Consider the following 14,794-nt stretch of genomic DNA (forward strand, 5'->3'; position numbering starts at 1 on the left):
GGAATTGGTTAAAATGAACTCTAATAGTTTTTCGTCAGCTGTGCACATCTAACCAAATTCTATTGCAGATGTGCAGCCTTTCCCTTTTACATTTGTGTGCATTTTTAAAAGAATCAGTAAAACACATAATGTGCACTCATACTGTGTATGTTCGTATGAATTTATATCAAATCTCCATAGCCTGCAATGAAAGAGAAATCTTTTTTTTTTTTTTCTGTTCAGGTTCGGTACATTTGAGTTCCTGAGTAGTTTTGCAAGAAGTGCTTCAGGAAAATTGGATGGAAAATCCAGCTTCATGTGTGGGTTAGGGGCAGGTGTTGCAGAGGCTATCCTGATCGTCTGTCCAATGGAAACTATCAAGGTATATGATTGTATGTGTGATCTGTCTATATTTGCTTACAATACAAATCTGCCTTCTCTTGCTTAAATCAGAGTTCCAATCATCAGTTTTGTGTTTTTATTAAAAGTCAGCAGCTACAAAAACTGTAGCTGCTGACTTCTAATAAACACACACTTACCTGTCCCAGAGTCCAGTGATATGCTCCCCTGCGCTGTCCCTTCTGTCTCTTCTCTCCTTGGTGCCGGCATCACAACTGGGGACACCGGGCTGTTACTGCTTGTGGCTTCACAGCCGAGTGCCCACTGCGCATGCGCAAGTCGCACTGCGCATTCTGATTGGTTTGGCAGTCTTCTGGAACCTGTGAAGGCTCCCAGGAGACTGCGTGAGGAAGGAAGGGGCCGAACTTCCGGCTTACTACTTCAAAACCAGGTACCTGCTCCCTCTCAAAAGGTGCCAAATATGGCAGTGGAGGGGGGGAGGAGGCGGCAAACAAGCGGAGTTTCCACTTTTGAGTGGAACTCCACTTTAAGCTGAAACAGTTGATTTTTGCTTTACATTTTACCGGCTTCCCTTCTTTTTTAATGTAATGTGCCAAACATAACCTCGTGGAAGAATTTTCACAATACCTGCCAAATTTTCGAACTGCTTTCTATAATGTTGATTACAAATATCGCAATAACACTGATTAAAGGGGAAATGTTGTTGTGTTTTCTTGGTTTATCTACACATGGGATCAGCATTGTGTGGAAGGTCCACTGTATTGAATAAAGTCCCCCCCCCCCCCCCCAAAACTGCTGATTCCTGGCATGGTTGGGACTGCAAGAATGCACTCCAGTCCATTATAGGGCACGTTAAATTGTCACACAGGTCTCAAATTTAGTTGCTGATGCAAGTGTGTGTATGTATGAGTATATATGTATGTGTGTATATATGTATGTGTGTGTGTGTGTGTGTGTGTGTGTGTATATATATATATATATTGTGTGTGTGTGTGTGTGTGTATATGTGTGTGTGTGTATATGTGTGTGTATGTATATGTATATGTATATATATATATATATATATATATATATATATATATATATATATATATATATACATACACACACACAATATATATATACACACACAGATATATTAATTTGTATATATATATATATATATATATATATATATCTGTGTGTGTATATGTGTGTGTGTGTGTGTGTATGTATATATATATATATATATATATATATATATATATATATATATATATATATATATATATATATATATATTACACATCATGAGATGATGTCATTCCACACATGCGCAGGGGAGTCAATCATTTTTGCAAAGCTGGAATGCATGCTGTGCTGCGTGTGCGCACAGCTCAGTATACGTTCATTAGAAGTCTGAGAGTAGAAAGGCAAGTGTATCTTTTATTTCAGAAAAAAAAATCACACGTCTTTTCTGCAATAAAGAGCTGCCTGATTGCAATTTTTAAATATTAGGTTTATTTCTATTTTAAAGTTTTTTTTTTTTGTTTTTTTTTTTTGTTTTTTTTTGTTTTGTTTTGTTTTTTTTCACCTCCAAATTCTTGGAAAGCCAAATTATTCAGGATCTAACAACAACTGACTTGTTGGCTTTGAGTGGATAAACCCTTTTAATGTTAGAATCTTATTAGTTTTTCTTCTAGTGGAAAACAAGTTGTGCCTGTTCATTTTATGCATGTTTCAGGTAAAATTCATCCATGACCAAGCCTCAAATGCGCCTAGGTATCGTGGGTTCTACCATGGAGTACGGGAGATCATTCGAGAGCAAGGTAACTACCATGATCACAGATATCTAAGCAATTGTTGCTGGGGAGTGATTCCCAACTAGAATAATCTTAAATTACTGGGGTATTGTTTAAAAACATTTTTAGTAATCTCAGATTTAAAGCGATTCTAAAGTCTTAAGGTTTTTCACCTAATATGGATTCTATACTTACTTGAGTCCGATCCAGGGATGTGGACGAGGGCAATGGCTCTTGCCTGTCTCCCTCCTCCCTGGACAGATTAATGGCAGTGGGAGCCATTGGCTCCCGCTTGCTGTCAATCAAAGGCCGTGCCAAGCTAGTGGGGGGCGGGGCCGAGACACCCACTCTGTCAATGAACGGAGACCGGGCGGCTCAGGAGCGAACCCACACAGGTGCAGTCCAGGAGCCTGGAGCGCCGGCGGGGTACCCTAGAAGAGAAGCATCTGGGCTGCTCTGTGCAATACCATGTTTATTTTAATTTAAAATATTTTACATTTTACCCTCCAAATAATTTTGTTTTTTCATTTATAGCCCATCTCCAGGCAAAAGTACTTTCAAAGTAATCCCCTTTGTGTAGTTTTTTTGAAAATTTATGACATTATTACTATATTTAAAAATGAGTTTGCAGTATATAACAAGTTTTACACATGTCCTAAATGGGCTATAAGCTGTATCTTGTACTGTGTTTATATGTTGGTATAGGGTGGTTCTCTATTTATGTAGATAAAAGTGCAGATTAATCTTATGGAAGTTTTCTCAGCAAAAATCATAGCTACCTGTAGCTTAAAATGGTCTTCTAAGCTGCCTTTAATAAAGGCTCTGGCCACACAAAAATGATATTTTGGTTATAAAAGGTAATGGAGTTGGCCCCTGGCTTCCTTTTTTGTCATGGATAATGTTTTTGCATTCTAGGAGTTAAGGTTGTTCCTGTCCACATTTTGAATGTTCCAGTACTCACTTTTGCATTCTCTACAGTATAAAATTAAAAAAACATTAACAGAGAATGGTACCCCTGTTAATGGCTGCAGCAAGTACTCTGCAAGTATCAAGCCACAAGAGGCATAAAAAAAACTGTCAGGTTGTTTTAAATCGCCAGCATCACAAAAACTCTAATATTAGTTTGCGGTTACCTGTGCTTTTTTTTTAATTTGGTCATTTTCATTTTTTCATTTCAGTGCAACCCAATATGTTGTATGTTGGGGGAATACAATTGACTTTCTATTAATGTTCATGTTTCATCTCTTCTAGGATTACGTGGTACCTATCAAGGGCTGACCCCAACCATTCTAAAGCAAGGATCCAACCAGGCAATCAGGTTCTTTGTTATGACCTCGCTACGTAATTGGTATTTAGGTGAGTGGGGTGGATAATTTTACAATGTAAGATAATATACTGTCTTGTATTGTATTTGTTTTGAGACACATTTTACACATGTTGTAACTACAGTCAGGTCCATAAATATTGGGACATCGTCACAATTCTAACATTTTTGGCTCTATACACCACCACAATGGATTTGAAATGAAACAAACAAGATGTGCTTTAACTGCAGACTGTCGCTTTAATTTGAGGGTATTTACATCCAAATCAGGTTAACGGTGTAGGAATTACAACAGTTTGCATATGTGCCTCCCACTTGTTAAGGGACCAAAAGTAATGGGACAGAATAATAATCATAAATCAAACTCACTTTTTAATACTTGGTTGCAAATCCTTTGCAGTCATATACAGCCTGAAGTCTGGAACGCATAGACATCACCAGACGCTGGGTTTCATCCCTGGTGATGCTCTGCCAGGCCTCTACTGCAACTGTCTTCAGTTCCTGCTTGTTCTTGGGGCATTTTCCTTCAGTTTTGTCTTCAGCAAGTGAAATGCATGCTCAATCGGATTCAGGTCAGGTGATTGACTTGGCCATTGCATAACATTCCTCTTCTTTCCCTTAAAAAACTCTTTGGTTGCTTTTGAAGTGTGCTTTGGGTCATTGTCCATCTGCACTGTGAAGCGGCGTCCAATGAGTTCTGAAGCATTTGGCTGAATATGAGCAGATAATATTACCTGAAACACTTCAGAATTCATCCTGCTGCTTTTGTCAGCAGTCACATCATCAATAAATACAAGAGAACCAGTTCCATTGGCAGCCATACATGCCCACGCCATGACACTACCACCACCATGCTTCACTGATGAGGTGGTATGCTTAGGATCATGAGCAATTCCTTTCCTTCTCCATACTCTTCTCTTCCCATCACTCTGGTACTAGTTGATCTTGGTCTCATCTGTCCATAGGATGTTGTTCCAGAACTGTGAACTTTTTTAGATGTCGTTTAGCAAACTCTAATCTGGCCTTCCTGTTTTTGAGGCTCACCAATGGTTTACACCTTGTGGTGAACCCTCTGTATTCACTCTGGTGAAGTCTTCTCTTGATTGTTGACTTTGACACACATACACCTACCTCCTGGAGAGTGTTCTTGATCTGGCCAACTGTTGTGAAGGGTGTTTTTTTCACCAGGAAAAGAATTCTTCGGTCATCCACCACAGTTGTTTTCCGAGGTCTTCCGGGTCTTTTGGTGTTGCTGAGCTCACCCGTGCATTCCTTCTTTTTAAAAATGTTCCAAACAGTTGTTTTGGCCTCGCTTAATGCTTTTGCTATTTCTCTGATGGGTTTGTTTTTTCAGCCTAATGATGGCTTGCTTCACTGATAGTGACAGCTCTTTGCATTTGGAATCTGTTGCTGTCAACTCTCAAATAGACACTTGAAATGAACTCTGGACCTTTTATCTGCTCATTGTAATTGGGATAATGAGGGAATAACACACACCTGGCCATGGAACAACTAAGAAGCCAATTGTCCCATTGCTTTTGGTCCCTTAACAAGCGGGAGGCACATATGCAAACTGTTGTAATTCCTACACCGTTCACCTGATTTGGATGTAAATACCCTCAAATTAAAGCTGACAGTCTGCAGTTAAAGCACATCTTGTTTGTTTAATTTCAAATCCATTGTGGTGGTGTATAGAGCCAAAAATGTTAGAATTGTGTCGATGTCCCAATATATATGGACCTGACTGTATGCTATAGTTGCAGGCCTTTGATGCTATTTTAAAGTGTATCTAAACCCCCTACTATGTGTATGTTTGAATGTAAGTTAGGGAATCTAGATTTTACGCCCCTTGAGGGTTAGGGTGTATATGTGTGTATGTATATATATGTGTGTGTGTGTATGTGTATATATATATATATATATCAATCTATCTCCATCACTATACAAGTACGTGTAATAAATAAATAAACCCCCATATATACCGCCCCTTACTAGTGGCAGAGTGGATATGCAGAATTGATTAAAAATTCTACAATTAAAAAACTTTCTGGATCAGGCATGCCCCAACCCTCTGCAGCCAGCCAGTTGTCAAAGAAAAATAAAAGTCTGCTAGATAACAACTACTGGACCAATCACTAATTTTGGTTGGCTGCAGAGGTGCATACAAGGCAGAAAAGTGTTTGAACCCAAACTTCACAATTGAAAATCTCTGAATTGGGGTCATGGAGGTAATTTCAGTTTCACCTACTGCATCCAGATCTAGATATGTTGCAATTACGGCGCTCTTGGAATTTATGGCAGTTCACGGTAGGCTACCTTCAACTAAACATAGATTGTTTGTTTGTTTTTTAGGCCTGTGAACGAACAATCAAAGTGCGTAGTTGTTATAAATCCTCCATGATTGTTCAATGTCAGCAGCCTAAAATGATTATATACAATGTTTGTCTTTTATTGAAATATCTTAAAGTACATACAAAAAAGTGCACCACTGGGCGGAGGTGGAGAGAGAAAACGGTTCTATTGAAGAATGGATCTTTTTAGGTATGCATACACCCCTGCTGATGCTTTACAACCAAGAGTGTAGGGCAGGGGTCTCCAAACTTTTCAAACAAAGGGCCAATTTACTGTCCTTCAGACTTTTGGGGGGGGGGGGGGGCCGATTGTGGCCAGTGGGGTAGAAAATGTCCTGGGCCCAGTATTAGTGAAAATAAACATGGCCTAGGGGTTGGTGGTCAGAAACAGGAGGAGTAGTGCTCCATCATTGGTATTAGTGTGAAGAATAATACCCCATCATTGGTGTCGGGGCAGAAATTATGCCCCACTGTTGATGTCAGAGGAATAGTGCCCCAAGGGCCAGATAAAGGCTAGCAAAGGGCCACATTCGGCCGTTGGACCACAGTTTGGACACCACTGGTGTAGGGGCTGACCTTCTTTGATATAATTCAGAGTATGTAGAGACTGAAGTCTGTAAAGGACTATGCCATAAAATCAGAGAAGATTTGAATTGGCAGGACAAGTGATGATATCTTTGAAAAGGGTGAAGGTTATATTTGCAAATGTACCGTATTTTTTGCTCCATAAGACGCGCCTAGGTTTTAGAAGAGAAAAACAAGAAAAAAAAATATTCTGAACCAATGGACTGCAGACACAGTACAGGAGATGACCAGAGACTGCGGACGTAGTATAGGAGATGACCAGAGACTGCGGACGTAGTATAGGAGATGGCCAGAGGCTGCGGACATGGTACAGGGGATGGCCAGAGGCTGCGTTCATGGTACAGGGGATGGCCAGAGGCTGCGTTCATGGTACAGGGGATGGCCAGAGGCTGCGTTCATGGTACAGGGGATGGCCAGAGGCTGCGTTCATGGTACAGGGGATGGCCAGAGGCTGCGGACATGGTACAGGGGATGGCCAGAGGCTGCGGACATGGTACAGGGGATGGCCAGAGGCTGCGGACATGGTACAGGGGATGGCCAGAGGCTGCGGACATGGTACAGGGGATGGCCAGAGGCTGCGGACATGGTACAGGGGATGGCCAGAGGCTGCGGACATGGTACAGGGGATGGCCAGAGGCTGCGGACATGGTACAGGGGATGGCCAGAGGCTGCGGACATGGTACAGGGGATGGCCAGAGGCTGCGGACCTTTAGGGAGGGAGGGGGAGCGGGTACCTGAATTTGACAGGTACCCGCTCCCACTTTCGCCGAGTTCTCCTTCCTATACTGTGGGCACCCGACTTTGACAGCCGGGTGTCTACTGCACATGCGTGAGAATCACTGCGCTTTGTGAATCGCCCGGCGTCTTTTGGGACCTGTCATGTGTCCCAGAAGACACCAGACCATTCACAAAGCACAGCGCTTCTCGCGCATGCGCAGTGGGCACCCGGCTGTCACAGATGCCGGGGCGGGAAGAAGCCGGCTCGGGAAGACTACAGCGCTGGACCGAGGAACAGGTGAGTTCCTGCCGCAGAGAACACCTGAGCGGCCAGCCCGGTATTCTGACATGGTGGTGGCAAAAATACAGGACCGGCCGCTTTTTATTCGCTCCATAAGACGCACTGACATTTTCCCCCCTTTTTTGGGGGGGAAAAAGTGCGTCTTATGGAGCGAAAAATACGGGACTTGAATGACATGGATAATAAAGGAGCAAACCGTGCATGTATTCTGAATTAATAATATCCTACATAATAATATCACAGATATGTCCACTAATTTATCTGCAGTTCTCTCAGTAACAATCTTAGGATGCTTCTTCCTAAGCATTCGTGAATATTGTCTTTTTCAGGAGATGATCCTAACAAAACCATTCATCCCATTATCACTGGGTCCTTTGGGGCCATTGCTGGGGCTGCCAGTGTTTTTGGAAATACACCTTTAGATGTTATCAAGACCAGAATGCAGGTAACTTTTTATGTCTGCAACATCTGTGTTTGTTGAATCTGCATAACTAGTATATGACTGACTGTATTGATGGGGGAATGGAGTGATTTTTCTTTCCTTCTACTGGCTGAGTTTACAGCCTGCAGGTGGGGATTAAGGCTTCTTGTTACATGTAAACTTGTTTGCTCTTAGCTGTCTTGCTTTAAAAAAAAAAAAAAAAAAAAGAAAAGGTTTTGCAGAGGCTAGTAACTAAAATAATAAGTGTTTACCTGTAAAAATAAAGATTTTATACATCTTATAAGAAAAAGTAAAACCCTAGGGAACTTGGGGAGAATAATTACTCTAATCTAATGTACACTGCTCTAAAAAATTAAAGGAACACTTTTTAATTAGAGTATAGCATCAAGTCAATTAAACTCCTGGGATATTGATCTGGTCACTTAAGTAGCAGAGGGGATTGTTAATTAGTTTCAGCTGCTTTGGTGTTAATTAAATTAACAGGTGCACTAAATGGGCAACAATGAGACGACCCCCAAAACAGGAATGGTTTTGCAGGTGGTGGCCACTGAAATATTTTTCCCTACTAATTTGTTTTCTGATTGTTTTGTTTTTTTTTTTTTCCTGAGTTTTACATTTGGCTAGGGCCAGTGTCGCTACTGGTAGCATGAGGCAATACCTGGACCCTACAGAGGTTGCACAGGCAGTCCAACTCCTCCAGGATGGCACATCAATACGTGCCATTGCCAGAAGGTTTTCTGTGTCTCCCAGCACAGTCTCCAGAGCATGGAGGAGATTCCAGGAGACAAGCATTTACTCTAGGAGAGCTGGACAGGGCCATAGCAGGTCAGCTGGACCGGTATCTGCTCCTTTGTGCAAAGAGGAACAGGATGAGCACTGCCAGAGCCCTACAAAATGACCTCCAGCAGGCCACTGGTGTGAAAGTCTGTTTCGGATTGCTTGGTCAGAGACAGACTTCACGAGGGTGGCCTGAGGGCCAGACGTTTTCTAGTGGGCCCTGTGCTCACTGCCCTGCACCATAGAGCTCCATTGGCATTTGCCATTGAATACCAGAATTGGCAGGTCTGCCACTAGTGAGTGATGAGAGCAGATTCACCCTGAGCACATGTGACAGATGTGAAAGGGTCTGGAGAAGCCTTGGAAAACATGCTGCCTGTAACATCATTCAGCATTACCGTTTTGGTGGTGGGTCAGTGATGGTCTGGGGGGGGGCATATCCATCGAGGGACGCACAGGCCTCTACAGGCTAGACAATGGCACCCTGACTGCCATTAGGTAATGGGATGAAATCCTTGGACTCATTGTCAGACCTTACACTGGCCCAGTGGGTCCTGGGTTCCTCTTGGTGCATGACAATGCCCGGCCTCATGTGTCGAGAGTATGCAGGCAGTTCCTGAAGGATGAAGGAATTGATACCATCAAATGGCTCCCACACTGGCCTGACCTAAATCCAATAGAACACCTCTGGGATATCATGTTTCAGTCCATCTGACATCGCCGGGTTGCACCTCAGACTGTCCAGGAGCTTAGTAATGCTCTGGTTCAGATCTGGGAGGCAATAACCCAGGACACCATCCGTCGTCTCATTAGGAGCATGCCCCGATGTTGTCAGGCATGCATACAAGCACGTGGGGGCCATGCAAACTACTGAGTACCATTTTGAGTTGCTGCATGAAATTTCAGCAAAATGGACTAGCCTGCTGCATCTTTTCACTTTGATTTTCGGGGTGTCTTTGAATTCAGTCCTCTGTAGGTTGATAATTTTCATTTCCATCAGACAATGGGGCATCCTTACATTCCTAACACATGACCTAGTCCATATCAGTATAGATATCCAGCATGATATTTTTCCCCATTGAGATCTGATGTTGTGTTTTTTTTTTTTTTTTTGTTTTTTTTAAAGTGTTCCTTTTTTTTAATTTTTTTGAGTAGTGTGGTTTTCCTTTTTAAAAGGCATGTTTATGAATGTATTCACAACCCCGTGTTTGAACCAGGTTTTTCTGGACCATCTTGTGTTGGCTTGTGTGGCAAAGGCCTTTATAAGATCTATGATTTAGTGATCCCTGTGGGAGGCCCTGGTTTCTCCTCCGTACTTGATAATGAGGTGATACATGGTCCCTCAATGCAAGTTTGTACCTGCCTTCTTCGGGCAGGTGTTTCAGGGTGTGTACACTCTTGCATTTGTCTCGAAATCATTGGTTTTGGTAGTTTGGGTAAGGGTAGGTCACTAGAAGATGTACTGCTGAACTACAAAACAACTGACCGTAGAAATTAATAGTGACTAGGAAGGGTGGACTAATGTAGTTTTAATGTTGGAAAATGTGTCCATTAATTGTGCTAAAAAGTAAAGAGAGGCTGTATTACCTGGAACTTGGAACCAAATTACAAATATTTTCGTGCGTATGACAACTTGCGTATACTGTATATATATTTAAATTAAGTGTTTTTCCTGGAATTCAGTTTCAAAACACTGTTGTCCTTCTTTTTTTTTTTTTTTCTTTTTTTTTTTAAATTCCAAGAAGTAATATTATTTTCCAATTGCCAGGGCTTAGAAGCTCATAAATATAAGAACACGCTTGACTGTGCAAGCCAAATCCTACGTAAAGAGGGGCCTTTAGCGTAAGTATTCCTAATTGTTACTGTAAATTGGTTACATCTGTTCTCAATTTTCATAGTTTTGACAAATGATAACTTTTTGATCAGAATTGTAAAAGTTGTTGACTGTGTACTTTTCCCCCCACCATTAGGTTCTACAAAGGGACCATCCCTCGCTTGGGCAGAGTGTGCCTGGATGTTGCTATTGTGTTTGTTATTTATGAAGAAGTAGTTAAAGTCCTGAACAGAGTCTGGAAAACCTCCTAACTACATTTCTTACTTGAATATGAGTCTGTCTCTCAGCCTCACAGAAAGAGGCTGAAGTGTCTTAATTCTATGTATACACTCCTTCTCCTTCAGTGTGTTGTTCTTCATGGTTATATTGTGACTATCAAGATACCCAACCCTTTTAGGTACATATCATTTGCCAAAATATGCATTGTTTGGACCTGCCTTAATTTTGTCAGCTACTACATACTCATTGATACTGAACAGAGCTAGGAAGTCATTGTGGTCCAAAATAAGAGACCGGTTTACTATGTATGTGTCACATATACTGCAGAGATTTAAAGGGTTAGTTCACTTTCACCAAAAAACTTAATGTGCATGTAGGAGTAAAAAACTGCAGTTTTACTCCCAGCTATTACTGCTCACCCCCCACCATCACAGGAGCGAGCTTGCAAATCCCTGCACAGTGTGGTCCACTTTCTCCTCCATTGCAACATCATTGAGGTCTACTGCGAAAGTGAGAGAAAACACATGAAAATTGGGTTTGCATCAATTGGAATTATCTTAGCAATGTCCGAGCAGCAAGGCAGGATGTGATGCCATCTCTGGGAGTTTTTCAGTAAGGCTTAGCAAGGGTCTTATTCAGGTTTTGTCAGTGCTGAACAGTTTATTTTTTAATCTACTAATGCCCCTTACCTCCATATGCAGATTTTTGGTAAAGATGAACTTGCCCTTTTTAAGTGGGCTGAGCTAATCTCTAATTATGAGTCCAGGGGCCTTTACAGTTGGCAAAAACTGCTATTGGGTATGCTATAGGTAGGATGTGACTGGATGCAGTAACCCCATATTTCTTACCTGTCTTGTATTTAAAACCACAACACAGAGTTTGATGGGTACAACATCCACTTTTTCTCCAACTGTTAATGAGTAAGAACAAAAAACTTTTGGCCAAGTTCCTGGGTTGCCACATGCCACAGCTTCTAATTCCATCATTTCTGCTTTAGCTCTAGCTCACACTGTGTGGGCTGCTTGTGGGTGTGGAAATCGCATCTGCTCACGCACTCGCAACCACTTGCAGCTGAATTCACACTGCTGTTAGGAGATTGGCAGGACTGCCATTCATTATGAATGGCACCCCCCATGCATCTCAGCCTGCAGCACATTTACGGGTGCAGGAACCACAGGGAAATCGCATGGTCAGAAAGACCATGTGATTTCCCCATGGCTGTGTTTTTAAAAAGGTATATGCACCTTTTTTGTAGAAAACGCAGGCATAGCAGCCCATTCAAATGAATGGGTCTGCACACATATGAACCAGGACTTAATGGGTTTAATGAATACTTTTAATGGTGGTTATTTTCTACTTACCTCAAATTCCAGTGATCTTTTTTCATTGGTTTTTCTTAAAAAAAAAAATAATAAAATGGCTGATTGTATTTTTATTCATAAGGCATGCGTTACAAGATTACCTATCCATAAACGTGTAAATACACAATATTCGCATATGCACGGATAGACCGCATATCAAAATATCCCCGAAACCCTAAAGAAGGTAAATGCCAAAAAGTTGATTAGTAGAGGAAGCAAGGACATCTTTGTACTGCTAAAGTTCAAGTGCATTTACGTACTTTTTTTTTTTTTTTTTTTTTGTAGAAGAAAAAATTTGCATTTTATTATTTTTGTCAAAAGGTGAACTTATCCTTTTTTAAGCAAAAGCTTACCTGGAGTCTTATTCATCATTCTATTGCAGTGCTAGGTGGATTTCTTGTATTATATCTATGTTCTCCAACCATGGATCGATTTTGCTTTTATTCCCTTTTAATTTTAGCAAAGTTCTGAAATCAAAGTAGTTTAAAAATACTAATTTAGACACTTACTCCAGAGAATTTTAGAATATTTTAAATGTTTAAAATTTTATTCTAAAGCAAAAATAGCATGTTTGAATTCTGATTGGGTTTTAAGCTTGTGATCTAATAGTCAGTTGAAAAATATTGGATAAAGAAAAATATTGGATAAAGAAAATAACACATTGCCATGTATTGCCTTTAAAATATGGCAGCAATGTTTTGTAATGGGTTTGACTGAAATTGACCATTTAATGAGAATGTGTGATTATGATACAGTCACAGCTGTATTTCTTTCCAGCTCAGTTCCACCCTTCTGACAAATGTGATCATGTAAAGCAAGACTGTGGAATCATCAACTTTTTAAATAAGAGCAATTAAGCAGAAAGTCAAGTCAACAAATAAAACCATAACAAACTGTTAAAGTAATTAAGAAACCTTGTCACAAGTCAAAATCCTCTCAAGTTACCTCAATTTGTGTTTTTATTTAATGTTCCGATTGTCCTACTAAATAGAAATTTTCCCAAGACCGGGACGGGACTTTAGCTCCTTGCCAGGCTTTCTCTGCTGAGTAGTATGGCTCCGCAGGAGGCTACAGCAAGGACAGATCCAAAGTGTACAAACTTTTTCTGATGAATCTGTACACTGTTAAGGTTACCACAGACTAATTTTATGATCTCTACCATGGGTGGCCCTGTTTGAAACCACCTGGCTTGACTTTTGGCGAAGGAGCCAGGTAGAAAATTGCCTACCAAATAGTGATTGCTTCCTTTCAGATGCAGTCACTGTTTGGTTATTCTGACTGTAGCTAGCTAGCTGTTTGGGTATTCTGACTGTGGGTGCTAGCTGTTTGAATACAATAGCTGGGCAGGCGATTTTCTCTGCCGGTGTGGACTATTGACTTCACATTGGCCATGGTAGGTGAAATTAAGAATCTCTGGCTTACAACTAAATAGGCATGGGATTAGACGTGTACACATGGTTCCTGGCAGCCAAAAGATTTCATTCACATGTATGGTTTGATAATGGCTTGATGAAAGAACTGTAGGCTGTGGCTCGTTTTTTTATTTTCAAGGACTTACTGCAATTCAGGAGAGGTATTGGCTTGATTCATTCTGGTGAATGAACAGCTTTTCTGCAAACTATCTGACTTTTTTTGATTCACTTGATTGATGACAAATCAAGGGGTGGTTAGGTCTTCTCTATTCATCAATGTAAGTGAATGAGAGCCTTGAAACACAAGGATTTCACTGCCTGGCCTTTATTGACATATGTCAGGATGTTGGAACTGGTCACCAGAATATGGCTCATCTTATATGTGCTCACTCACTGGACACAACAGTAGTAGACTGAGCTAGTTCACCAGAAACCACTTTGTGCCTATAGGAAATTGCAGATTTCTAGTTGGCTTGTTGACTTCAGTCTCTTCTTTGTTGGTCCCACCTGGGGGAGGGGGAAATAAGCTCCTCCACGATTCCAAGGGGCCTGCCTCAGTTGTTTCCCTTTTTAGCACCTTACTTTTGTCTTGTCTGCATTTTTCTGATGTTTTTGTGCCAAACATTTGTGTAAACCTTTTGTGACTTAACGCTACTGTCTGCCTTATTTGCTGGGACTGCAACACTCCAGTTTAACTCATTTAACAGGCAGAACACTTATTTTGCTTTGTAATTTGTGTAAATAAACTACCCACATCAGTATGTATGTGTGGTCTGTTGAAATGCCTATTCAGGTGTGTATTTTATCACTGGCCCTTTTTTAAGAACAAAACTAATCTTATTTCAATTTATTACTATTATTATTATCATACAGGATTTATATAGCGCTGCACCTTTTTGTATATTATTGTTTATTAGAAGGTCTTGTATGGTGCCTTTGGTGTACAGCTGCTGCTATCCAGAAGGCGCTTACTTATTTACACGTTTTAGGATTTATATAGCGCCAACAGTTTGCGCAGCGCTTTACAATATAAGGGAGACAGTACAATTACAATACATTTCAGTACAGAAGGAATGTGAGGGCCCTGCTTGTGGAGCTTACGATCTAAAGGAAGAGGGAGGTGATACAAAAGGTGATAGCTGCAGGGGGTGATCTGATGGAGGTGATTCGAGTACAGTTCTTAGGTGGAGTAGGCTTCCCTGAAGAAGTGAGCTTTCAAAGATCGCCGAAAGGCAGACAGGGTGGGGGCTGACCGGACATGCTGTGGTAGGGAGTTCCAGAGGATGGGAGAGGCTCTGGAGAAGTCCTGGAGGCGAGTGTGGGAGGAGGTGATGAGGGAGCTAGAGAGGAA

At 41.2% G+C, this 14,794-nt stretch overlaps 1 protein-coding gene across 1 annotated transcript in view; it reads left to right on the top strand.

Annotated features, from left to right (window-relative positions):
• Positions 1-14,229, top strand: part of LOC149471088 (tricarboxylate transport protein, mitochondrial-like) — a 36,296-nt gene extending 22,067 nt beyond the window's left edge. Inside the window, exons 4-9 of the mRNA XM_089657467.1 lie at positions 223-361; positions 2,063-2,147; positions 3,372-3,476; positions 7,728-7,843; positions 10,386-10,459; positions 10,588-14,229. Coding sequence (XP_089513593.1) covers positions 223-361; positions 2,063-2,147; positions 3,372-3,476; positions 7,728-7,843; positions 10,386-10,459; positions 10,588-10,702 — 634 coding nt within the window. The 3' untranslated portion in view covers positions 10,703-14,229. The remainder of the gene's footprint in view (positions 1-222; positions 362-2,062; positions 2,148-3,371; positions 3,477-7,727; positions 7,844-10,385; positions 10,460-10,587) is intronic.
• The last annotated feature ends 565 nt before the right edge of the window (positions 14,230-14,794 follow it).

The sequence above is a fragment of the Staurois parvus genome, unplaced genomic scaffold (assembly GCF_062004578.1).
Source record: "Staurois parvus isolate SC_StPar_1 unplaced genomic scaffold, SC_StPar_1.0 ptg000029l, whole genome shotgun sequence".
NCBI lineage: Eukaryota > Metazoa > Chordata > Amphibia > Anura > Ranidae > Staurois > Staurois parvus.